Source organism: Echinops telfairi, unplaced genomic scaffold (genome assembly GCF_000313985.2).
Source record: "Echinops telfairi isolate 266 unplaced genomic scaffold, ASM31398v2 ScPeMD7_443;HRSCAF=831, whole genome shotgun sequence".
In the NCBI taxonomy this organism is placed as follows: domain Eukaryota; kingdom Metazoa; phylum Chordata; class Mammalia; order Afrosoricida; family Tenrecidae; genus Echinops; species Echinops telfairi.
In genome coordinates this window covers 54605467-54633453 of record NW_022104341.1, presented here as the reverse complement: position 1 = coordinate 54633453, position 27987 = coordinate 54605467, and the positions used below count along the sequence as shown (strand labels likewise).

General features: G+C 37.1%; 1 protein-coding gene across 7 annotated transcripts in view; it reads left to right on the top strand.

Annotated features, from left to right (window-relative positions):
• Positions 1-27987, top strand: part of LRRC7 (leucine rich repeat containing 7) — a 595712-nt gene that overhangs the window by 149256 nt on the left and 418469 nt on the right. For all 7 annotated transcript variants that reach the window (XM_045292109.1, XM_045292107.1, XM_045292106.1 and 4 more), the window contains exon 3: positions 12683-12759. In XM_045292109.1, the coding sequence (XP_045148044.1) occupies position 12759 (1 nt within the window). In that variant the 5' untranslated portion in view covers positions 12683-12758. The remainder of the gene's footprint in view (positions 1-12682; positions 12760-27987) is intronic.

Here is a 27987-nt window from a genome sequence, read left to right as displayed (position 1 = left end):
TTGTTTTCTCCTCCAGATTGTTCATCCAGCCTGTCCTATCCAGACAGGCCTGCCCATGGAACTTTTCAATGTTGCATCTCAAAGCTTGGATTTTTTTTCTTGAGTTCAGTTTAAGATATACTGAGTGTGCGGGGAAAATCAAGAAGAGAACATAACAGATCAGCAACTGGGCAAAGCAAAACCACAAAGCCCCTAAAGTGCCCCCTGAAAAAAGACTTAAAGCTAGGAAGGGCAGCTCTCAGAATTCCCCCAGGACCATTGGGGAGCTAGTCATAAAGGCCAGCATACAGACCCGAATTTATGTATGCTTTTTCTCTCTTTTCTTTTTTCGGTTTTCAACCATTTGTTTTCTTTTTTTGATTTATGCCATTGATGGTTTGCCTGCTTACATGACAGGCATGGGAAGAAAGCTCAAGGAAAAAGCAAAGGGACCAACAGTCCTGGAAGGACTTGGTGGGAGAAGGGGGAGGGTGTAGGGTGCAGTGAGCAAACAACACCATAGACAGGGGAACAACTAGGGAAGTGAAATCAACAAGGAGGATATAGAGATGCTGGCAGCATTCGAGCAACAGCAATCTAACTGAGAGGAAGTACTAAGAGGCGGAAGTAGGGTGAGCATGATGATGAGGCAGAAAGAAGATAAAAGGAAACACAAGAATGATCTAGAAAGCAAAGCTACAGATAGTCGTATAAGCATAGGTGTGTCCATATGTAAATACATTAAACCATAAAAATAGAGGCATTGGCCTATGTACATATATTTATATGGCAGTACACTGAGGTAGTGGATGGACTTTGGGCCTTTGCTTATACCTCTCTCAATACAGGAATGTTTTCTAACAAACTGTCTTTCTGTGATGCTCACCCTCCTGGGCACAATCACTGAAGACAAAATGTGTGCATAAGCAAATGTGATGAAGAAAGTAGATGGTGCCCTGCTATTAAACGATACAGTACTAGGGTCTGAAAGCTTTGAAATAAAGCAATGGCCATCCAGCAGAGAAACAACAAGCCCACATGGAAGAAGTACATGAGTCTGTGTAATCATGAGGTGTCATTGGGACTGGGTAGCAGGCATCAGAAAACCCTTAACAAATAAAAAAACAAACCAGAAAAAACATCTTAAGAATGAGGGGGGTCAGAACAGAGAACCAAAGCCATCTGTAGACAATGGAACATCCCCTCACAGAAGGGTCACAGGGAAGGGATGAGTCAACCAGGGCACACCAAAGTACCAATTAAACACAATATTCCTCTGATTCCTTGAGACTTCCTCACCCCCCTACTATCATGACCCCAGTGCTGCTTCTCACTTTGGAGTAGACAGGAGCGTGTACACAGGTATAGGTAAGAGATAAGAGCTCACGACACATGGAATTCAGGAACAGGAATGGGAATAGTGATACCAGAAGGGTAGGGGAAGGGGGGAGAGAAGGAGAGGAAGGAGGAACCAAGCATAATGTTCAACACGTATCCACACACCCGCTTCCAGGGGTAAGAACAGCAGAAACCATGGGGGAAGGGAGACAGTGGTCATGTGAGATATGAAAATAATAATCATTGATAATCTATCAAGGGGTCATGAGGGTGGGGCAGGGAGGGAGGGAAAAAGAGGAGCTGATACCAAGGGCTCAAGAGAAAGTAAATGTCTAGAAAATAATAATGGCAATATATGTAAAAATATGCCTGATAAAATTGATGCATGGATTGTAATAAGATTTATAAGAGCCCCCAGTAAAATGATCTTTCAATTAAGAAAAAAAACCTAGATATGCTAAGTGTGTTCTTTTCCTTTGGTTTCTAAAATCCAAAAATGCAAAAACCAACCCAATCCCTTCAGGTTGATTTAACCCTTATTCACTCAATAGGAGTTATATAATAGATTTATTATTTTCTATAATTGTTAAATGCTTCAAGCAACTGTAAATATATCTTGCTTTATTTTTGTTTCATATAATGGCTAATATGGTTCTATGTTTCAATTTCAAATCTAAGTGTTGATACCTTTGTATAGATCCTGGATCTCATTTAATCTAAGATTTAGCAAAATTTTTCTTTACTCTGATATTTTTAACTAGAGTAGGGAAACTGTGAGAATTGAGGAAGCAATTTTTTAGTATTAAACTGTTTTCCTTGGTTAATTTATCCAAGAGTGGCATAATTTTGAAGTGCTTCATGATTTACCACAAATTATATTATCTACTTATCTATTCTATTTAAAAAACAAAGTCTCTGATCTTTAGGAATTCTTTAGCAGATTACATAACTGTGCATATACATTTGTGTGTATGTATACTATTCATTCTTATACATTAAGTTCACTATGAAATACCTTTTAACTAGCATACAAATACTTCATAAAAATCTAGATATATCATATAACATACTTTACATATGTCATATATTATACCATATCACATAATATAAAATATAGGAATATATAATATATAGTGTATTTGATTCCTTATTTTATCCAATTTACTTCCATTTATTTCCAAAATTTGAGAAAGTAAATTATTTTGTTAGAGCTCTTGTTTGTGCATTCTATATTACAAGATATATAAATTAATAGTTAAAATACTTGAAAGAATTTTGTTCCTGAATTGCTATGCATTAACATGCATTGATATTCAGTATATTAAGTTCATTTAGAAATGTCCTTTAGATAACATGAAAATACTTCATAATGAAAGGATATGGGCAAAAAAGCATTTATATACTTTTATTTTTATATCATATATAATGTATACCTTATACCCACTACCAGCAACTTATAGCCACAGAGTGTTGCTTGAGTTTGCTTGCAATCTCCATAGGAGCAGATATTCTGATTTTTCTCCTGAGAAGCAGCTGATGAATTTGAAGCACAACTTCTCAATTAGCAGTCCAACACCTAACCCATAGCCCTATGTGCATATCATGCATCACACAGTATTATATCACATAGCATGCAGTACATCTCAAATAACATTTAATAGCACACATCATTTGCAGTGCAAATATTATATACCATATGAATATATTGGTATAAAATCCACTATATTGAGTCAACTCTCTATAGAGGGTTTCTGAAGTTGCAAATTTGGGGGGATCAGGTAACCTCATCTTCCTTCTGAAGAGCAGCTGGTGGGTTTGAACTACCTACTTTCTTCTTACCACTCCAGCACATTACCCAATAGCACCACCAAGCTTCTATATACATATATACGTAGACATAGATAGAAAGACAGATAATGGATAAGATAGATGATGGATAGAAATAGAACTATGATAGATAGCTAGATAGATAGATAGATAGACAGACAGACAGACAGACAGATAGGTAGGGTGAATTTGACTTTCATCATTATTTTTTATTTTATCTGAATGTTTTCCATGTAATTCCTAAATCTCAAAAAAATAAATAATTTGGCTAGTGGGTTACTTTGTGTTTTAAATATATATATAGATAAATTGACTTTAACTTAAATTTTAAAAATTTCTATTTTGTGTAGTCTTTATTATTTAGTTCATTGAGTACATACTGAGCAATTGCAATGTGCATTTTTCTCATTGGTAATTTTTCTAGAATAAATCTCTTCTGATCTTTGGGGAATAATATAATCCAGTTTGATTTAAGAGAATCCAGTCAATTAATTTTTCTAGTACGCTAACGTCTGTAATATCCAAGAGTTTATTTGTACTCCCATACTAAAAAGAGAATGGTTTTTTTTTAATTTAAAAGCATACACAAGTTTTGAATGGCAAAAAACAAATAACAATAATAATAGCAGTCCAAGAGAAGGAGAAATCAAGGAGAGGTTAGAGGGTAAACTAGTGGGGAGTTTAATTAGTATTTTAAGTTGTTGAATACAAATTCGATCTATAATGTAAATCTCCACCTAACTTATAATTAAAATTATAATTATCAAAGAATAACAACAAGAAAATGGAAAAAAATATGAACTAAGTGTCTTTGCAGAACTTCTTTTAAAGTCATTTTGCAAATTACATTACTCAATTGAGTAGTTTATCATAATTTTGACTTTGGACCACTATGAAATCATGTCCTGACAATTTTGGCCATTTTGAGTTTTTCATGTTCTAGGATGACTTTTGTACAGAGTATACACTATTTGCAATGTTAAATAATTCATATCTAACAAAATTAAGATTTTTAACTTTAATAAACCAAGTTTTTCCATTTGTTTTTAAAGCTGAATATCAGCTCTACTTATAAACCTGGCAAACTTTATAATCATTTTAAGACTTTATTTACAAAGTTTGCTAAACTTTTAGAAATACATTTGTTTTTCATAAGTAAACACTGTCAAGTGGAACTTTCCCAATAACTTAAGCTATCTTGTCAAACTAATCAATAAATTAGATGTAAAAATGTAGTAAATTGTAACTTCTTTTAAACATTAGATTATTGTTAACTATCTAAATAATGTTACAGAGTCTGAGAAAGGAGTTATTATAACTCAGTGAGCTAATGAATGTGACCAAAAGTTGATGGTTCAGGTCCAGCAGCTGCTATGCAGTAAAATGATAAAGCTGTGCCCTGCAATGATCTGCAGTCTCAGGAGCCCAGTTCTACTCTATTTTATAAGCTCATTATTTATCCCTAACAGAAAAAGCCTATTCAATAAAGATCATATAGAGAAATGTTGTGAGCGTTTTTGACCAATCAATACATTGTACCATTTCTCCACCCTGCAAAAAAAATTTTTCATATCCTTATCTGTTTATTTATTAAGTGAATTAACTGTACTCTCCTTTCAAAAATGTCTTTGCTGCATGACTGAATACTAAATTCTTTCCATGCTTTGTCAGACTCGACAGTCATGCTAATACCTGTATGGTGAGACTTAAGTGAGATAATACAAATGAGACCATCTGCACATCCTTAGCAACCCAAGTAGGATTAAATTTTCTTTTTCTCTTGTTTCTGGCTTCTTTAATGATTTTATTTTGCTTGTATACTTGTGTGGGTTTTATGTAGACATAGTTATCTAAAAATCAATTTTTCATGTACGCTTAGATGAAAGGAATTTTCCCTACTTCCAATAACTCTCAACTTTTATCACGATGTCAGAAAGAGTCTAGTATTCACTATATCTGCACGCATCCTTCTGACTGCTCTAGAATTTATATTTACATTCATGCCGCCTTTTTAATTAGATTTTTTTTTGAGGCCAAATCACAGTTTTCTCATATTGAACTAATTGGTGACCACAAACAACCTGAAACTTATTTTCACATATGATTATTCATCCAGGATCATATTTGTTTATTAGCATTATTAATGCAAAATGACTTTAACAATATTATACAAATATTTGAATGCCAAAAAGAGGAGTTTAGATTTAATGATGTAGGAAATAGGAAATAGTTGTGTTTTCTGAAGCAAGAAATAGGAAACCAGCATGGCACCATTATCACAGTACGTAAATGTCTTAGATTTGATGCCACACCACATTGGATTAAAATTCCATTGCCACTTACTTGTCTGCTAATAAAGATGACACTCCTTCGTGTGGGACTGTGATTCATTCATTCACTTATTCAACAAGTGTTGGTTTCCTACTTTGTACAAGGTATTAGGTCATTTCTTGGCTTCATTCTGTTCATAATCTAATGATAAAAACATATTTTAAAACAACAACAACAAAGTCATTGCCATCAAGTTGATTCTGACCATAGCAATTGGATAGGGCAGAGTAGAACTGCCTCTGTGGGTTTCTAAGACTACAAATCTTGTACGGGAGTAGAAAGCTTCATCTTTTTCTCTTGGACTGGCTCGGGCTTTTGAACTACTGACCTTTGGTTAGAGGCCAAATGTGTGGCTCACTACATCAAAATGGATCTTTACAAATACAGGCAGTATGTAGACAGACAGATACACATACACACACACGATTAAATTACTAATGAACAATTTTGATAAAAGTTCAGATAAAAGGGAACAATTTGGAGAAAACTGGGGTATCCAACTTTGAACTGAGTTTTCAGAGAAAGTTTCTTTATAGTGGTGTTGTTATTAAGAGCCCTGGAATTGGTTCAGACCCTGTGTACAACAGAAGAAAACACTGCCTAGGCCTGCACCATCCTAACAATTATTCCTATATTAAGTCTATTATCGCAGCCACTATGTCAGTCCACCTCATCAAGGGTTTTCTTTTTATTGCTGCCCTTCTACTTTACCAAGTTTGATGTCCTTTTCCAGGGACTGGTCTCTCCTGGTAACATGTCCAAAGTATGTGAGATAAAGTCTCACCATCCTTGCTTCTAAGGAGCATTCTGGTGATAGTTCTACCAAGACATTGATTTAAATGAGCACATGCTTCTATAGTTGTTGAGAGTCCTCCCATATGCCCTCAACCTACCATTTCAGCAGATGCCATTTAAATAGGAACACTAGCTATTTTTCCCAAGAAATTGTTTTCCATTTTTTCATTCAGGGCAAGCTGAAAATAACGGAGGAATTACTGTTCCTGGGGGCAGCCCTCAGTCATTAGCAATGGTAGTTGGAGAATAAATAACCCATCTTCCACATCGCTTCTCTGAGGCACTGTCATAGAGCAAGGCCATGGAATCTGTTTTCAGGAAGGGCAGCAGAAGTTTGTTGAGGAATAGAGATGATCCACTTCCAGTTTAGAAAGTGAAGATGAAAGCTCCTACAAACAATGGGCAAAATTACATTGGTGTGTTGTCAGAGCTGGAACTGGAAGTCATATTTAACTAAAAGACAATCAGGGAAGACAAAGGCAGGCAGGGTACCTAGATGTGGCGAGGTGGATAATATGGGATTACGTGATTAGTTCAAGATACTTGTCCTTCGGCCCAAGTGATAGAATAAATTCTGTTATTTGAACCCAACGGCTAGTCCAGGGGAGAAAGATGAGACTGTGTTCCTGTAAACATTAACAGACTCATAAACCCAAATGGGCAACTCTACTTTGTCTCGGAGAGTCACTATGCGTGAAAACCAACTTGATGGCAGTGCGTAGTTAGGGTGTCCGGTAGTTGATTGCAGGCGGGTCACTGACAGTGGCAGAACAGGTTTTTCTGAAAACCTGTTAGTAAAATTGCTTCCTCAATCATGTCCACTTCTGAGAGTCCATTGTGAAGATTTATTGATAAAGTAATGCATGAAAAACCTTCAGGTATGAGCTATGATATCTTTCATCTGTTTGACCATAGTGGAAAGACCCTCTGGAAATGGAAACTGAAATCCTTTACCGGCCAGACCTCAGAGCAATGGAATGTCTTGTTTAGGGCATATGGCTAGATTAGCATCAAGGTTAGAGCAACTGCTACTTTAAAATTCAATAAGGATTCCAGACTCAAGTGAAAACTTTACATTGTAGCTTTCAGAGTGTTCTATTCATATGTACCAAGTGGCTCTGATTTTAAACTCCCAAATAACACCCTGAGGTACGTTCATCTTCCACGTTCTCCATCAGGATAGAGTCTGGATTGCCCAGAGTAGTAACAGGCTTCGTCACACACTGTTTGCTGGCTCCCTCCCCTCCCTCCTCTCTAGCTGCACCACTTGCTGTTCCCTAGGATTACCTTGCAAACAAATAATTTGCTCTTTGTCTCAAGCAAGTCCTTCTTGTGGGGAAACCTGATCTGAGACTGCCCAGAACTCTGTCTGGAACCAATAACCAGGGCAATAAATGCAGCGTATTCAGTAGGTGCTAGTTTTCCTTCTTCATGGCCTTATAGTCCTGAGTTAATGAAACAAAATCAAGCAGTTTTAGGAATTCATCTCCAGGTAAAGCATAGTCTTAGAGGTAAATAAATTGGAATCATAGTGACCAGGCTATAAGGAAGCAGGCAATGCCTTTAGAATTGATAAAAAGCAACAAAGACTCAGACAGATCAAGGTGAGATGACAATAATCTAGGTATAGTGGCCCATTTGTGACTCTTCATTCTCCCTGAATGTCCCTAATTCACTACACTTCAAGACACGTCCACGTCGTGATGCCTTAGAGCTGGCGAATCCGTGGAATCAGTTCTGACTCACAGGGAGCCCATGTACAACAGAACAAAGCACCGGTCACTCCTGCAGCCTCCTCACAATCGTCTTATGTGTGACCCCATTCCTGTAGCCACGTGTCAGTCTCCCTTCTCTCTCCGTAGCCCTTCTGCATTATCAAGCACGATGTCCTCAAAGGACTGATCTTTCCCGACAGCATGTTCAAAGTACGTCAGAGGAAGTCTCACTAGGAGAACATTTTCCATGTGCCTGGGTTTAAATTCACAGGCCAAGTCAATATAGATTTCAAACCCTTCTTGACATTTTGAAACCTTGAAAATTTCATTTATTAGGTCATCAGAAACTGACATCTAACTGTTAGGTATTATCAAGAGTGCCCACTGCACCGTCTTATTGGAAAGGTTAATTTTAATGAATATTTAAACAATTTCAGGATACACACATTTAAATATAATCAAAATGTGAAGCAGAACATTTGTAGTGCTGGGCACCCAAATCTGGCCTATTCACCATGCAGAAATATGTCAAGTGCTGTCGCAACCCTTGTTAAATATTGAAGTGTCTACAGGGTGATAAACACTGATTAGACGTATAATTGAACTAGGCTCTTGACTCTGGGAGACCTGAATTTAAGTAGAACCTTATACTCGATGGACTTTTAATATGACACTTCCACTTTGAGCAGCATGTCAAAGAGGCAAGTCAAATGTATCACAGACTCAAGCAAGATCAAGAACAAGCACACGGAGGAGAAAAGTGCATCCGAGTGAGAATGAGCTTCTCCCTACTCCTTCCAATAAGTGGGGCTCTTTTGTGTCACTGTTTACACACAACAGAAGCACCGAGTGAGGAGATTGTATTTTAAGGATTTTGATTTAAAAGTAGAATCCCGAAATGCCACAAAACAAAAGATACGTCCCAAAGCAAAGAACCTTTCCAGAAGCTTGCAAACAATACATCTATTTATAAACTCTCCCAACATGTGTTTTTAAATGGACTTCAACCTGGAGCCTCAGGCACTTGGCCAGTCTACTTTGTACCAACTGAAAGGAGGTACATTTTTTTAGTTTAATCTATTTTCTTTTCAGCATTTCATTTTAAGTCACCAATAAAAAGGCTGATATTTTGTTCCTATTTTAACCAAAAGTTTCCTTTTTATATTTTCCTTTAATGTTGACCTTAAAACCGTGATGGTACCTGTGATTAAGTGTGTTATATCTCCTGTAAGAAAACGTTTAAAAGTAGGGGTCCCTCCCTAAAATTACCTCCTTGCTCTGCAGCATCAAGACGACACAAAGCAGGTAGCACGAGCTGCGTTAGCTGCGCTCCAGGTGGTTCTGAGTCATAGAGACCTGCTGTCTAATGGAACGGCACATTGCCTGGCCCTTTGCCATCTTCATGATCTTGGTACGTTGGAAGCCATTGGTGTATCTCTTGTGTCATTCCAATTCATTGAGGGTTTGGGCAGGGGCCAATTTCATTCAATCACAAGAAACGAGAGCAAATTACTTTTTTTTTTTTCCCCAAAATCAATTTATTGGGGCTCATACAATTCATCACAATACATAGATCAATTGTGTAAAGCACATCTATACATTTGTTGCCCTCATTATTCCCAAAATTCGCTTTCCTCTTGGGTTCCCGGAATCAGCTCATTTTCCTTTTTTCCCCTCCCCCTCCCCTCTCCCCCATGCACCCTTGATAATTTATAAATTATTATTGTATCTTATATTACACTGTCCGGCGTCTCCCTTCACCCACCCCTCTGCTGCCCGTCCCCCAGAGAGGAGGTTATATGTAGCTCCCTGTGATCAATTCCCCCTTTCGACACCCCCTTTCTCTCCTGGTATCGCCACTGTCACCCCTGGTCCTGAGAGGTTCATGTGTCCTAGATTCCCTGCGTTTCCAATTCCCATCTGTACAGCTGTGCATCATCTGGTCTAATCAGGTCTGCAAGGCAGAATTGGGGTCCTGGTAGTTGGGGGGAGGAAGTGTTTAAGAACTAGAGGAAGGTTGTGGGTTTCATTATTGCTATACTGTACCCTAAGTGACTCATCTATAACTTATTATTATTTAAATAATACTCAGATGGAAAATTCCTTTCTCCCTTGTCCTTGAGAGGGGTTGGAGGTCATCATCCCTTGTTTGACTAGAAAGAGTTCAAACCACTTTATATTCCTGATGGAATTTTCCAAAGCAAACCCCACCCATACCCCATGAAGGAGGCCTGGCACACTGACCCTGGGTACTCCAAAAAGCCATCAGCAAATGACTAGGGAACCCAGGGGTCTTTTTCTAAATTGAGCCGTATATTCCATTCAATGTGTTGAATTTTAGAGAAGCTTCAGGAAAGGAGTCAGAGTAATTGACAAATACCAATGGGCTTCAAAGAGTTCATGAAAATCTTCCATTATCTTTTTGTTTTTAAAGTTTTCTTGTGAATCAAGTGAATGTTTACTGAGCCATTTTACATTCAACAATGCCTATACACCTTAAGCTCATCCACTGCAATCCCTTCCATGTGCCAACACCCCTGCCCTCTCTGCTTCCTGTTTCCATTCTGCCTTGGCAGCCCTCTAAACTTTGTCCTTAGTGAAATGCTGCCCTTGTGATCTGAAATCGTTGGGCAATAGTCTTGGACTTCCCACCAGTGGCTATCTGACCAGTAAGCCTGGTCTATTTTGTAATCCTGAGTTCTGTCCCACATTTCCCTTCTACTGAATCTAGGACCGTTTCATATCATCTTTTTTTCAGATCAGTTGGTAGTGGTAAGCAGAGCACCATGTAGCTCTCTTGTTTCAGGGTTATGGAAACTGATGTTTGCACGGTCCATTAGTCCATTGTTTAATCTTGACTAATCTACAATAAAGTTCCTAATAGGAAAATGCAAAATGGATGCGGTGAAAATGGTTAGAAAATATCTCTCAAGGGCAAAACATTGTTTTCAAGCATTTTTCCAGCACTAATTTATCTATATAAACACTTGGTACATGAAATTATGACCACTCATCTATTTATAGGATAGATCCCTAAGAACCACCGTTTGAACAGTAATTTATTACTTAAATGTTACTATCACATGGACCCCTATGGATACAGTGGACTGCTAACCACAGGTTGGCAGTTTAAACCTACTTGCAAGTTCATGGAAAAAAGAGGAGGCTGTCTACTGCCCCAAAGTTTCAGTGTGGAAATCCCTGTCCTATAGCATAGCTATGAATTGGAATTGATTGGACAGCAATGGTTTGGTTATTATCAAATATTCTTTATATTTAACATGCTGTTAGTGCAAGTTATAGGAAGAGAATTTTTAATATATTTCTTGATTTAAATTCATACAGTAACAGTTGTCTTCTCCCTTAGTTATTCTGAGTTCATAAAGTTTTATGTTCTTAGGATTATATCTTAAACACTGTTGATAATTTCTAGTGATGATTAAAAACAAAGTAAAGTACATTAACATTGACAATTATTACATGTGCAGAGAGGGTAATAGCTTAATTTACTCAGTGTATTATAATTAAAATATAGAGCCCCAAGTACTCATATGTATTTTTAATAATAAAATCATGTTTTTAAAAAGTGATATATGTAAGAGGTTACTAGAGATATACACAATCATTATGCAATATAATTTGTGCTCTATGCATTTCCATACACAAGACAAATATAAGAAATAAGGAAAATGATACATTAAAATGATTCATTAATATGATACTCTAAATGTACCTTTTTATCTATAGAATCCACACATCTCTGTAAAAATATATATAAAGACAGCAGCCCACTGCCATCAAGTTGATTGACTTATAACACCCTTTTAGGACAGAGCGGGTGTCCCCCTGTGGGTTTCTGACACTTACTCTTCACTGCATTTTTCTCCTTTCGAGTAGCTGATGGTTTTGAACTGTGAACCTCGTTATCTGTCCAACAGGTAACCAGGGACAAAAAGCACTTAGATCAATGCGCAATCAGTCAGTGTTTGGCTTGTTTGAGTTGAAAAACAAAGCTCTGTTATTATTTAGTGCAACTTTTCCAAACAAAAAATTTAAAGAGGACATAAGAAAACCAAGACAATTTTCAACACCTCACTACCTGCTTAATAAAACCAATTGTATATAACAGGACTTAGATATTAAAGCTGTTCTTGAAGGCTCTAAAATGTATTTTGGAAAAAATATAAATAATAGTTAAAATTCTGGATGTTCCATGTTTAATTGATAAAATTCTTGTAATAGTTAGAAAATTATATTTCTGCTGAAGTAATATTCTGATTAAAAATATATTATTAAAAGAAGACAGAAATTATTATTTCAATATGGTTATGATCTGCCCAGATAATCGTTGATAAGACAAGGAAAATATATTTCACGTTTATCATTCAGTTCTTAGGAATAAAACAGGCATGATAGAAAATCAATACAAAGATTTTTCCTTGAATCTGTTGGTTTCGTCCTAAAGGAATGTTAGACAACTGTATCATTTTTTTGTTACACACTGAATTTCTATAGCCACCACTCAGAATGTGATAGTATTAGTTTGTGGAAATTTTCTAAAAAGATGTGCAACCTGACAATTAGACAAACTTCAGATGAAACTCTTCACATTCATTCTTGTTTATTTTGTTCATTTAGATGCATTTGACTATAAGTGCAGCTAATTTAAATTTTTAATTTTTTCTTTTTTTTTAAAGGAGCCCGCTACATGAAAAACAATGCAAGTCAAAGTGGTCACAACCTAGAAGTCTGCAGAGACAGGAATAACTAGCAAGTAGATATTCTGTTATTTCACTTTGCTTACATACATGGGATTCAGTACTGCTCTTGAAATTTTATTCAATAATGAACAAATGCAATCTTAACATTTTTAATTTATACTTTGCAGTATTTGGGTTGCCTTATATCAGAGAAATAATTAGGACAAAGTATAACTGTCTTTTCAAGAAACTTATACTCTAATGACATAATTTTGGCCAGGAATATGAGTTTAGATATTGTATCTTTTCTCAGGTCTTATTATTAAGAGGCAAATTCTGTAACATATTCCTTCATTAAACAGAAAACCAAAAGTAATTGATTCTCCATAAATATTTGTGATGTACTTCATCACTATGTAAATGTATTGATTTCTCTCACATAAACCATTAATGGAAATTATTTTATCATGCTTTACATATATATATGTATGTGTGTGTATATATATATATATATGGAAATGACATTCACTTTTGAAGGTTATATCTCAAAATTTCAAGGAGATATCAAATGAAATCCAGGCACTAAGCAGGAGCTTTTCATTATCAGTACTCTCTGACATTTTGAAGAAATGAAATAGGAGGTTCAATGAGAAATGCTTGTAATATGTTGGTGAATGGATAAAAATGGACTTAACAATATGGGAAGAGTAAATAAGATTAGTTGAATGGCAAGAAGAACCTTTGGAAACCCCATTGCTTCATATTAACGTGGTTAGACTTGATTCTTTATCCTCAAATAAATCTTGAACATTTGAATAGATCAGAGAGTGTTAAAGCTAAGAGGGATTTTAGAGATAACTTGAATCAAATAGTTCACTGATATAGGTAAGGGAACTAAACTTACAATTAACAACCAATTATACATGTTAAAATTATAATAATTTATGTATTTATATATAGAGAAATATTTTTCCAAGATAAAAGTTCACATAAATAGTTCTTAACAAGTATTTTTGAATGCATACCTGGAAACAGAAATGTATAGTAAATAGTTGTAGTATCCATAAGCAAAATACTTTAGCATTGTACATAAATATGCTTATGTTCAAAATACTACAAACATTTCTATAATGATATAAAATGTGTAAAACTGTGCTTTGGTTACTTAACAGTACAGATTCTTAAAGAATTATATAAATAACAGAAGTGTCTTCCTTCTCACACTTTTAAAAAACTATCTGAATGATCATTAAGTGTGGGTGATAAATACTTCACATATAAACTATCAAACATCCAGGCACTTGGAACCATATATTTTGATAAGAACATTAAACAATTGCTTAGGGTCTCAACAATGTTTATACTATAAATTATTAGACTTTAGTATTTGTTTATGAATTTAAACTTTTATCTTGAATTGCATTAAAGTAATACAAATGTGCAGTATGAAGGAATAGACAGGAAAATATCTTCAAGATTCAAGGTCTTTTAAAGTAATTCATCTGCACTCTCTTCATAGCAGGAATCTTGGAGGCAGGTGGTTAGGACGATGGCTCAATGCTTTTCAGTCACTCTCTGGGAGAAAATGCCTGGGGATTTTCTCTCATGAGATTATGGTCTACAGAGCCGGAGCAGAGACCCAAAGCCCATCTGTCCAGAATGGGGCATCCCCTCACAGAGGAGTCCAGGGAAGTGATAAATCAATCGGGTGCTGTAAAGCACTGATGAAACACATAATACTCCTCCGGTTCCTTGAGACTTCCTCGCCCCCCGCTATCATGAACCCAGTACTGCCTTTTACTTTGGACTAGACGGGAGCATGTACACAGGTACAGATATGTGATAAGAGCTCTGGACACACACGGAACCCAGGAACAGGAATGGGAGTGGTGATACCAGAAGGGTAGGGGGCAGTGGGGAGCAGAGGGGAAGAAGCGGGAACTGATCACGATGATTGACACATAACCACACACACCCCTCTGCAGGGGGATGAACAACAGAAACTGCGGGGGAAGGGAGAGCGTGGTCAGTGTAAAATATGAAAATAGTAATAATTTATAATTTATGAAGAGGTCATGAGGGGTGGGGAGAGTAGCTGATACCAAGGGCTCAATAGAACGTAAATGTCTAGAAAATAATGATGGCAACCTATGTTCAAATATGCTTGATCCAATTGCTGCATGGATTGTGAAAAGAGCTGTCAGAGCCTCCAATAAAATTATCTTTTAATAAAATAAAATTTTAAAAGATTATAGCCTAGAAAGTTGAAAAGAAGTTCCATTCTGTCACTGAGGCTTGCTAAGAGTGGATCGTGACTCCACAACCACTCACAGCAATTTTCTGTCCTTCAGTATGAAGACAGAAAATTCTATTTTCAAAAATCTCGGTTATAGCCAAGATTATGTTTAGCTAAGGAGGAAATGAAGACAACTATACCTTAAAAAATAACGAAACTTCAAAGCAGAGCTACAAAAGAAAGAGAGAAAGAGAGGATTTTACAAACCTGGTAGTATTATGTACTGTATATTGCGGAGGGAATCGGGGTTGGGAGAACAGCAAACCGCTGCGTGCACAATTCAGGTGGGACCTTTTAACCATTCAAAATAAAGTGGTCACAGAACACACGGAAAGGAAAACTTTAATAAGACAAATATCTTCTTCTCTGAGGTCTCCATAAAATGTACCCGGTATAGACCACTAATGTGAGATCCCGTTTTTGAGATCTAAAACATTGAGGGATGGCACTTAAAATGATTCCAAAGTGACTCATCCTGCGACCATGAGTTGGTCGGACTCCCAGTGACCCGATGGCAGAACAGAACTGCTGCATGGGGTCTCAGAGGCTTCCAGCTCCTGGGTGCGAACGCTGACCTTCCGATGAGCAGAGCGTCCCTTCATCCATCTGCCACTAGGGGTCCTTTCAGGTAGATAACCAACAACCCAACTCATTACTTGTGGGCGCCCTGATGACTTAATGGGTTATGAGTGGGCTACAAGCTGCAAGGTCAGCAGTTCGAACCTACCACCTCTACCCAGGGAGAACAGCGGGTTTTTCTGCTCTAGTAAAGATTTGTAGTTCTATCCTGTCCCATAGAATCACTATAAAAAGATAAACTCGCTGACTTGGAGTCAATACTGACTCCTAGTGGCCCTACGTAGAACAGCCTGTGAGTTTCCCGGACAGGAGAGCCCTGGGTTTCTCTTGTGGAACTGGTGGTGTCCAAGTGCCTACCCGGAGGATGGCCGTCCAACCCATAACCACTATGACCCCGGGTTGTAAAAACAGATCATTTCAGTTTGAGATCTATCACATAGAAAGATGGAAATGATCAAAACGACAGTGGAAATGCAGACGGGAGCTCTGGGGTTTGGGGACAATAGCCTTGATTTATCTGCATAGTGATGATGTTGAAGCCACCAGAATTTAATCAGTTAGAAAATAAAGAGAGAGAGAAAAGAAAGCAGGGACCACAGTAGAATTCTGAAAACAACATTTGGGTAGGAAGAAGAGTAATCAACCAGAGAAACTAAGGAAAAAGGAAAAAGAAAACAAGGTTAAAATGTTATTTTGTTTTGGTTTGTTTTCGAAAGCTACATAGACATTCAAAGAGATCAACAGTGTTAAATACAGTACTGCTTAACAATCTAGGTGGAAGATGCCTGCGGGAGAAAAAACCTTTAGAGACTGCGATTAGTCAGTCAGTGAGAATCTTATGGAGATAATCCAATTCTGGAAACAAGATGGAATCATCTTCTAGATCAGTGGTTCTCAACCTTCCTAATGCCGCGACCCTATAATACAGTTCCTCATGTTGTGGTGACCCCCCCCCAACCATAAAATTATTTCTGTTTCTACTTCATAATTGTAATTTTTCTACTGGTATGAATTGGGCACCCCTGTGAAAGGGTCATTCGATCCCCAAAGGGGTCGTGACCCACAGGTTGAGAACCGCTGTTCTAGATAGTGCCATTATTCTTTACCAATCCAGTCACAGAATCCTCTTTTTCAGATTTATGATTGGGTAGTTTTTGTTTTTATGATTTGTGTTATTCTTATCATATTACCAGTTATAAACACCATAACATTTCCCATAACTGAAATACTTGTTCAATTTAAAGTACCTTTCTTAAGGAAATGCTATTTTGGGGGTAGTCTAATCATATATATGAATATGGATATCTATGGATATGCTTATATAATCTGATATTAGTATATTTAGTACATTTATAAATGACTTCATACATCAAGCTGACAAATATTCTATTAGCCTCACAAGTATTTCAATCAGTACCTGGCATAAATGAATGACTGAATGAATGGTCTCCTAAGGTCATTCCAATATTGTATTTAATATATTTGCTGCAGAAAATACATTATGAACTATTGATTATCTCTGAACCCTAAATTTAAACATATAACAAAGAGCAAAATGGGAATGTGTAAGTGAGATTTCATTTTTTATTTTCATGCCCTAGCACTATATACTTGAATTCATATCTGTAATCAGGGCACAAATGCCACCAAATCTTTCTATGGTTTGCCACAAAATTTTCTTTTTATTTAGAAAGAGATAGCAGTTGACCTGGAAAATCACATGAGTTTGTCACTAACCCACTTATATTTGGATCTTTTTTTATGTTCTTCGGGCTGTTATGGTGGGCTTGAGGAGCCCGGATAGCACAGTGAGCTAAGAATTGTACTGCTCACCACAAGGTCAGCAGTTCAAATCCACAGGGACTCTGGGAGAAAGATGGAGCTGTCTAATTCTGTAAAGGTTTAAAGTCTTAGAAACCCAAAGGGGCAGTTTCGCTCTATCATACAAGGTTACTGTGAGTTAGAATCCATTCGAGGGCATGCGAATTGTGGTGAGCTTAAGTGTTGTAAGGATCCACTTAAAACGACATGTAGTACTAATTATCTCTGTGTAATCAGTTTGGGGGAGATGGAAAGGTGAGGGGGTAGAAGTTATTAAAGAGAGGAATTACACATGTGATTGTGATTAATAACACATAGCCTTTTAAGGGGACACTTACAACCCTTGAGCTTGCCACAATAACACAAAGAAGGAAAATCTGGGTACAAGTGGGCTGACACAATGCAAACTCACATTGTTCAGGAGTTGACTGTTGTTTTAAATCCTTATCTTATAGTCACTCATAGACCAAAAGAAAAAAACCAGAACTTTACTTTTTTTTCAGGTTATATAACTAATCCATGCCTATTATAAAAAATTCCAATAATTCATAAAATGGCCAAGGAAGCAAAAGTAACTTGAAAAATCAGCTGAGATAATCACAGTTAATATAAGCTTTTCTGTGGATTGATCCATTTATCATTATGCATGATTTATATTTTTGAATCTTTTTACTTTTACCTTTATTTGGTTCTTGTATGTATAGTTACTACAAGCAGAAGATAGTAGCTTTAAAAAAATCCAGTTTGAAAATCTTGATCATTTACTGTATTTTGTCTATTAAAATTTCAGCATTGTTTTATATGGATATTGGTGAAATACTGTTCTTTAAAATTGTATTTATATATCCTTTGTACTTTATTTATCAGTAGCCTTTAATTCTCAGTTTTTATTCTTTTGAATATTCGATGGAGATGTGTACATAGATTGCTGCCATCAAGTTGACTCTAACTCATGGCAACCTGTGTACACTCGACTAAGTGTTGCCCAGTCCTCTGTCATTCTTGATTGTGCACACATTCAAGGTAACCATGATGCAACTGTGTCAGTCATTGGCTTAGTGGTTGGTGCGTAAAGTTTTAAATAGTAGTTATATTCACTGGTCTTCCTTGTAGGCATATAAATATTATGGTATCAAAGCATTGTACTTCAAGATCGATCTTGAGATGCTTTTTGATCACCAATGTTATGATATCCCTCTTGAATTTGTCTGGACATGGTAACCCATCTAATTATCTGATTGAAAATGGTCAAAGCTCATCCATTTCAGCTCTCTGAGCCCTAGAATATTGATTATATATACATTATTTAAATATTTAATTTCATTTATGACAGCCTTCAATCCCAGAAGTGTTGCTCCATTCACATCATTAAGATGGATGTTTTGTTACGGAGGTAACTCCCTTCCTTACTGGTATTTTGAGTGCCTTCCAACATACGGGGTTCATCTTCCGACACCATATCAGACAATGTTCTGCCACTGTTCACAAGGTCGTCAGTAGGTAAGCCCTCAGAAATGGGCCGTCTAATCCTTCTCATACTCTGTTCTTGGTCTGGAAGTTCCACTGAAATCTCTCCAACATGGCTGACCATGCTGATATTTGAAATGGTGACATAATGTCTGTCATCACTGCAACAAGCAAGCACCACAGAATGGCAAACTCACAGACAAGTAATGGTTGCAACACACTTTGGTTACTCTACTTTCATTCATGTTTCACTGGATTGTTTCAAAGAATTACTAGAAAGAATATTTGAAAATTAAAACTGCCATACTCATTGCTATTAAGACCTGGTGATATTGCAGCAACAACAAGACCAACAAACCAAACAAGCATACTGCCATTGAGCCTATACTGACTTATATTGACTCCGATGGACCTTATAGGGCAGAGTAGAATTACTCTGTGAGTTCCTGAGACTGTAACTGTTTATGGGAATAGAAAGCCAGTGTTTCTGCTGAAAAGCAACTGGTGGGTTTGAATACTTGACTTTTCATTTCGCACCCCAATACGTAACCACTGCGCCACCAAGGCTCCCAGTGATATTACAGATGATAAATGTTAGAGACCTACGACGTTTAACAAATTACACCTTTCCACTCTCTGTACTACTGCAGTTGACAAATAGTCATGCATGTATAAGTAAGAAGAAGAAGTGGTAGAGTCTACTGGTGGTGCAAGTACAGTATGAGGATTTGCATTATCTAGTTTACAATCCTAGCATTATTATCTATGGGTATATAAAATAGAGCATATTATTTATTATTTCATTTGTCTATGATCCCTCATCTGGACAATGGGGACAATAATTATATTTCATTCATTGAATTGTCTAGATGTTGGAAAAATAACTAAATTTTTAAAAAAAAATGTTATGAAGTCAAGTCTGACTCCTAGTGACCCCGAGGGACAGAGTAAAGGCTGTAATCCTTAACAGAAGCAGGCTGGCACACCTTTCTCACAGGGCGCACCGAGGAGCTTGTTCAACGCCATTTACTTAATGGGTACATCACCAGAGGTCCTTTGGGAAAACATTAGCAAACAAAATGACAAAATCTCTGCCCTTATTAATCAGTTATATCATTAGTTAGTTTCTATGGAGTTAACTCAAAGCCTGCCAGCCATGTATGTGCACAGGAAAACTTGTCCAAAAATATTTTGAGTCTGTGACTTTAGCAGATAAAAATCAGGGCATACTTCTAAGACATCTCTGGGTTGGTTTGAATGAGCAGCCTGTTGGTTAATAGTCCATTGCTAAATCATACATACCACCTAGGTACTCAGCAACTCATTTCCAGTTGTTCATATGAAAGACTCAATTTAAAAGATCTAAGAAATGCATTGCAATTTGAAGCAATAGGGCACATGGGACATAGGAAACACAAGTAAACCTTGCTTATAATAGTTCCTTTCAAATCAAGAAATCTGTGGGGGGTGGGGCTTCAAAAATGTGTGAAAACTTTATCTTTCCATTATCTTTAAATTCCAGTTTTCCATGACCTTTTTAAGGCCCTCCTGCATATCACATTGGGCACATTCATTTCTAAATAAAGAATATTTAGAACAAGTTTATGATCAGAACATATCATTGAAACTTAAAAAAATTCCCATCATAATTATAATGAAAGCTATAAATTCTAAAATTATGTAAAAAAATATGTGTTATGCCTTTTGTAACACTATGGTTTACTTATTCAACTCTTGTTAGATAGTGGTAGGTGCTTGGTATACAGCAGCAAGTAAAACAAAGTCCACACCATTTTGCATATGCATTTCTGTTCAGGGCAGTGAAGGTACTTCAACTTTGAAAGATAACTACTGGAAACCACATGGAAAATGGATTGGAATGAGTTAAATATGAGATTAAGAAATCTACCAGGATGCCCTTCATCCCTTGTGATGATAACTCTCAGAGATACATGCCAAAATCAGACAGCTGTATGGTTACCGCATTGCACTAAATAAAATAATTTAACGCACCATGGGAACTTGCTATTTTTGCATAAGTCCTCTTGAATTCCCAGTACAAATTACTATCCATTCATTCATTTTGTTTATGTGTTTGGTTTCTTTACAGTGATGTAGCTTCTTTAAAGTGGGGGCAACAAACCAACCTTCAAGCCATCTCCAAGCACATATCCTCATGAATGTGTGTCAGTTATTTTGTGATTAACCTGAAATTGATAGCCCACCATTCCAGGGTGCATGTGGCATTTTTGTGCAAAGAAAATACAAATTTAAAGAGTAACATTGTTGACACAATTCTTCAGATCCTGTGTAGGCACTCACATAGCAACATAAACTTCCCTGCCTAACTGTTATAAATATCCTGCAAGGAAAGCAAAAGCTAGGAATTTGAGGAGAGTCATGAAGTCGTTGGGAAAGGAGAGAGAAGCGGAAGGAAAGCAAAGGGATTGACCCAGACTGTGCTTGAGGGCCAAGGCCGGGATGGCCAGAGCCAAGAAACTGCTACGGACTGCATACCCCAGCCTCCTGGGCTGACCTGGCTGCTGTCCTGAATCGCTTTACGGTCCAGCAATCTGGTGTCTATGCCCTGAGGTGGCGTGATGCCTCGTGAGGTACTCTGATGTCCGCCTGATTTTATTCAGAAATGATTGGTGCTGAACAAGGAGCACATTCCCCAGCTGAAATTTAAAGAACATTTTCTAGCTGAAATTTAGAACTGCATTAGTTTTTAAAACCCATAGCTATAAGGAAAGGGCAGAAGAAGGAAATGGATATTCATTTAATAGTTTCTATGTAGTTCATGTATGTTGATATACACCTTTCCTCATTTTGCACTCATGATATCTCTATAGGAGAGAAGAAAACTGAAGTGGTAGCATGTTAGTTATGTGGCTTTTCCACAGTGACCACAATTGGTAAAGGGAAAATCTGGATTGCACTCTATTTCTATATGACTCAAGGACCATTGTCTTTCCACTATAATACTAGAGGGGGAAAGTTTGCATGTAAGAAACTGGATAGATAGAACATCATGAAGTTTTATATCCATAATAAAACTTCTATAGCGTCAAGGGTTCATGAAATAAAAATGGAACACCTTCTTAAAACAAGAGCAGGACCATGATAATAGCAGTACTGACACCATTCAATGTGGCACCTTGGTTTCAATTCTATGTGGACACAGTGTCAGGGGGAGGTTGATGCGGATCATGACAGGGGTCAGGGCACCTGGTTAGCAGGAGAAACAAGAGCAGCTGCAATGCAAATGATTGCTGAGGGCAGGAGAGCAGTGGGGAAATTGATAAGGATTCAGGGGATTTTAACTATGAGGATGGGCTATAAAGCCAAGGGTACAAATGAGGTCTCCCAGGGGTGGGGTGGGGGTAAGTAAAAAAGAAAACAGGGAGCAAAACCTTGGTTAGTCAAACATATCCAATAATATACAGAAGTAGGACAAAGACAAGGGTAGAGTAGATCCCCAAGAGCAAAAAGAGGAAAGAGCAGCAAGGAGTCCAAGAAAGAAAAGAATGTTTTGAGGCTGATTGTGGCAGCAATCGTACAATACTGCTTGATATGATTGAACTATGCAAAGATATGATACTTCTATTAACTCCCAATTTAAAAAAAACCTCACTACTATCAATTCCTTTCCAAGTCATAGGGACCAGAGCCCTGGTGGTGGAGTGGTTAGCAGTTACAGTCTCGGAAACCCACAGGGGTCACTATGAGTCAGCAATGACTTGATGGCAGTGAGTTTGGTTTGGTTTGGTTTGATTTGGTTTGGTGGGACAAAGTAGAACCCTGTGGGTTCCCAAATTGTGAATCTTTACAGGAGTAGAAAACCTCATCTTTCTCCCAAGAATGTCAATAAGGAGAGGGGAGAAGAGTCAATAGAGTTATATACAAGCTACAAACAAATCTAAGGGTTCCTGCAGTCTAGTGCTTATGATAGATTTGATGACGTGTGGCAGAACGTCCTAACAGTGAGCTGAGAGAGTGAGTGCATCTTGGGTTCGTTTCCTTGGAAACAATCACTGAGATAAGATTTGTATGTAGGAGGGCTCTTGGTGAGTTAAGCAGGATTGTTGAGATTGTAGCAGAGACCTCAATAGAGTCTATGGGCAGCACTGCAACTGGAAAAGTATTTCAGAATTAGACTAAAGGGAGACCAGGAAGCAAGACTTAAACCACCATCAACCAGTTACTATACGCATGTACCGTGAGTGAGGTAATTCCCTTTGGGAAAGGGAGAACCCAAAGATAAACATATCTATGAGTCATAGGCAGCTATGATTATGAGTGTTACCATCCTCCAGAGGATCTGGGCTGGGCAACATCCCACAATATCTCAGAAGAGGAGTTGTTGCTATTATCCTGCCAAGCAAGTCTGACTCATGATAACCACATGTACAACTCTATGGAACCTTGCTCAGCCCTGCACCATCGTTTAAAGTAATGCTAGATTTTACCCATTGTTCCAGCCACTGTGTTGATCCAGCCACTGAAGGTCTTCCTTCTTTTTACTGACCCTTCATGTTACCAAAAATGATATCCGCCTCAGAGATGTATTTCTCCTGGTAGCATATCCATGGTCAGTGGGCTGATGTCATCCTATCCCAGCTTCTAAGAAGAATTCTGTCCAGACTTCTTCCAAGACAAATGTATTAGTTCTTCTGACATTTCATGTTCTAGTCAATGTTCTTTGTGAACGTCACCATTCAGATGTATCGATTCCTTGGTGGTCTTCCTTAGTCATCGTCTAGCACACCAGGCATTTGCAATACCATTGCTTGGATCAGGCACACCTTAAACTTTAAAGTGAAACTTTTGCTCTTTGGCTCTTTGAAGAAGCGTGGGTAGCAAGTTTGTCCAATGCCATGTGCCAATGGATCCCTTGACCGCTGTTTCCATGATTGTGAATACAGTAAAATGAAATTCTTAGGAACTTCAATGATTTCTCAGCTTATTCTAATGCTATTTATTGATCCATTTGTGAGGATTCATCTTCTTTTTTTCACCATCTTTTCTTTAGGTGGAGTTTTAATCTATATTGAAGTTGTCTTGGATTGTCATCCATATGTGCTTCTACTATCCCTTTCTTTCAGTTACTCTCTGAGTAACCCTGATGATATTTTAAATACTTGTTTCATACTTCCATCTTCACAGCAACACCCAGGCCACCATAATACAGCAGACAGACAGATAAACAGACAGGAAGACAGGTGGTGACTTGAAGAAGAGAGAATGGAGACCCTAAGGGTGAAGGATGAGACTACAATTTTAAGTGCTATGCCATATGAAAATGTTAGTATTGCATCTACTGCTCCTTTCTAAGCCTTATCCTTCAGATGGATACTTACTTACTTTTATCTCCTCCATTTAAGTAGCTTCCTTTTCCTACACTGCTCTCCATGAACTGTTGCTCTAAATCTATTTTGTACTTAGGGACAGTTGTAAGCTATCCATCAGGTCAATTTGACTCAGAGTCACTCTTTGTGACAGCAGAGAACTTCCCCTATAAGGTTTTCTTGGTTATAGGTTATACACGTTGTGGAAGTACATTCATTACTGGGCGTTTCTCCTAAGGGACAATTGGGTCTGTTCAAACCACCAACCTTTCAGTTAAGAGCAAAGCATTTAACACAACTTTGTGCCCCCAGGATCCTTGGGTGGATTAGTATAGCCATGATCATTAATACAAGTCCTGTGAAAATTTACCATGTCTTACAGAACACCTTTTGCTAAATCAATTACCATTAGGAAAGAGGCTTTTCATGAGGGTCAAAGTTATGTAATTTAGAACCTGCAAACCAGGAACTGATCTATCACTCCAATGCTAGGACTGAACAACTATCAATACGAAACTGTACTATAAGCCATGCTCATGAATATAGAAAAAGGTTAACTAAAAGCTGTTAATCACTTTGGTGATTATTAATTTATGGCAACTCTGCATGTGGGGATGGTGTAAAAATAGTTCTCAGGAGAGATTCAATGTGAACTTACACATCATGTCAACCACTTTTATTGCCCTGAACCATTATATTCCCTGTAGGCGCTAACACAGCATCACATTTATCTGACAGTCACCAGGCATGTGTACATGTTGGCAGTTTTATTGCTTTTAACCGGATATATAGTGCCTTGATTTTTCATCTTAAAAATCAATAGAATAGTTTAATATTTAAGATGTGTTAGTAAGAGGTTCTTAGAAACTTTGAAGTTCTGCTATGTTAAGTACCCACTTGACAAAAGAAAAAGAAAAATGAGCCACAAACACACAACAAAAATAAATAAATAAAATCAGCCATGTAAGTTTTATTGAGTCCTAACTTGAAACTGTTTTAGAGAGGCAAATTTGTTCTTGCTTTGCAAATACCAAGTGCACACACACACAAGTCCCATCTGTCAAATTGCCTGAAGGAAGCATTTAGCAAAGAATAAAGCTACATTAAAGGCTATAAAATATGCAGCAAGGGAAGGAAGAATAAAGCCGTCCTGCAGTTCATTGGTTTTACCTACTGTGCAGTGTACTCCGTGTGAACAAGATAAATTGGGTATTTATTGCCACATCAAAATATCTGCCATTATGGAGAGGAAGAGAATACAGGATTCCAAATTTCAGCCCCTTCCATGTTCATTTGCCAAAGAGATGTGAAATTAATTACAGTTTCTTTCCTTTGAAGGAAACAGGACAACAATTATGCTTGGAGTGCTGAGAATTTTTTAGTTTCAGTCAAGTATCCTGCAGCTCCATTAATCTGACTAATTTATTAAGCAAAAGAACATGAATCTGGACTCAAAGCTTTGCAATAGAGGAGAAACGCATTTTTCTAAAGTATTCCTAAATACTAGATGATGGCATTTGTATTAAGTAACTGTTGTTGTTTTTGTTATCAAAATATGGAAGCGATGCAAGAAAATAGACTAATTTGGAGAATAGTAACAAAAAAATATTGCATCTACTTAGTCCCCTAAGAAAGGCACATGATCAAATCTTAGAAAGACATCTTTGTGACAGGCACTGTTTTCTTGGATTGTAATTTTGAAATGTGTTCGCATTACTCTCAAATAACAAGTTGGAAAAATGTTAACAGGGGAAAAATGTTCATTGCAAAACTTATTTAAAGTGGTCTCCATCTGTGAATGTTAGCGAATCTATCCAAGAATTCTCTATTGATGTATTTTGAAGACAGAAGTAAAGTATCAGATATGCTGAGAATATTATAAATAATGACCAATTAAGGGGTACACTGTTTTAAAAATCTAGTTTACAATTAATGAGAGGTTATTATTTGGTACTTTGAGGTAAAATGTGAAAGTTTCCTCTATACTTAAATGGTCTTACTATATAGAAAAATAATACATCTATTGGTAAAATCACTAACTTATTAATAGTTTACTAAATATATTTTAACTGATATGCTTTATACCAACTGTAGAATTGTTCTTTTTAATACTATAGTATTTAGAAAATAAAATAAATTAACGAATGTAATAAAATGGAAAAATAGTCCCTCTAATTGTAAAATCATTCTGATTCATAGTAGCAATAATCCGCTGATTTTTAAAAATACAGACATTCTTCATAAAAAGCCTGGAGCATAGCTTCAATAAAGAGATGGGCTGCTTTGTTGGTCTGCACGTGTGCATTTTAAGGTACCGCTGGGAGAGGAAGCCAGAGCTTTAGAATGCATGTGAGTGCATACACTCATCTAGATGGCAATCGTTTAATAAAAAATTGTAAACCTTTTCCAAAGCATAATGCATATATTTGTGTCCAAAATGTGGCATCCCTGAGAAACTTCAAAATTTTTGGATACATTTTTAAAATACACTTGAAAGCATTGATAATGAAGGATTTTGAGATTTGTCTAAATTCAGGGACCACAGAACACTAATTACTGTATTCTAAACTTTTGTTATTCTTCTGTTTTAGAGGATTGCAATAAAGATTGCTTCATCCTAACAAACTAAGACGATAATCTACTGAAGATTCAGATTTAACAAAATGAAATTAGAGAGCCCTCTATGAAGAAGACAGAAAACTTCTGCAGTTCTCAATTGAGTTTAATTTGTACTTTGCATACTTGACTCAATTTAAAAATAGAGTTGACCCTAACTACACTTTATAAACAAAAATAGTTCATAGTTTATGCATTAAAATTATATAGGGATATAGGTTTTATTGTATCCTTTAAATATACACCTTTGCCAAAATATACTCCTTTAGAGTGAACCACTTTTTTACAACCTGTTGTCAAAGCATATACTAATGATAGCCCTCTGCCACCAAATCAATACAATTCATACAACCCTACGTAGAGTTCCTGAGACTGAAAATCTTTATGGGAAAAGGTAGCCCCATCTTTTTTTCTCAGAGAGGCTAGTGGATTTGAAACTCTAACCTTTTAGTTAGCAGTGCAATGCATTTATATGCATATATACTTCTACATCTATGTATATATGGTTGAAAGGTGGCTAGTCTTAGACCACCTTCATAATTGTTATGTTTGAGCCCATTGTTGCAGCCAGTGTGTCCTCAATCCAGCTCCTTGAGGGTCTTCTATTCCACTGACCTTCTACTTTGCAAGCCTGACGTTGTTCTTCAGAAAGCGGCTCTCCTCAATAACACCTACAAGGGACATGAAACAGTCTTCTGACCCTTGCTTCTAAGGAGCTTTCTGGCTGCATTTCCTCCAAGCCAGATTTACTTATTTTTCTGGCAGTCCATGCTACCTATAATACTCAATGCTTTCATAATTCAGAGGCATCAATTTGGTCTTCCTTATTCATTGCTTAGCTTTCACATGCATGTGAGGCAATTGAAAATACCATGGCTTGAATCAGGTGCACCTTAGTACATCTTTATTCTGTAACATTTAAAGAGATGGAGTACACAGATTTGCCCAATGGAATACAGTGAACCCTCGCCACTTCGCGCTTCGACTTCTGTGGCTTCACTCTATCGCGGTTTTTGCGTAACAATGCATGCTCTGTCATTACTGCCACTGATTGGCTCATACTGTACACGCTTCTGTCTGCATCGCTACGTATTGGAGCTACGTATCAGATGCATTTTTGCTTTTGTACAGTGTACTGTAATTGTTTGTGATTTTTAAGAAATTTTATCTAAGCC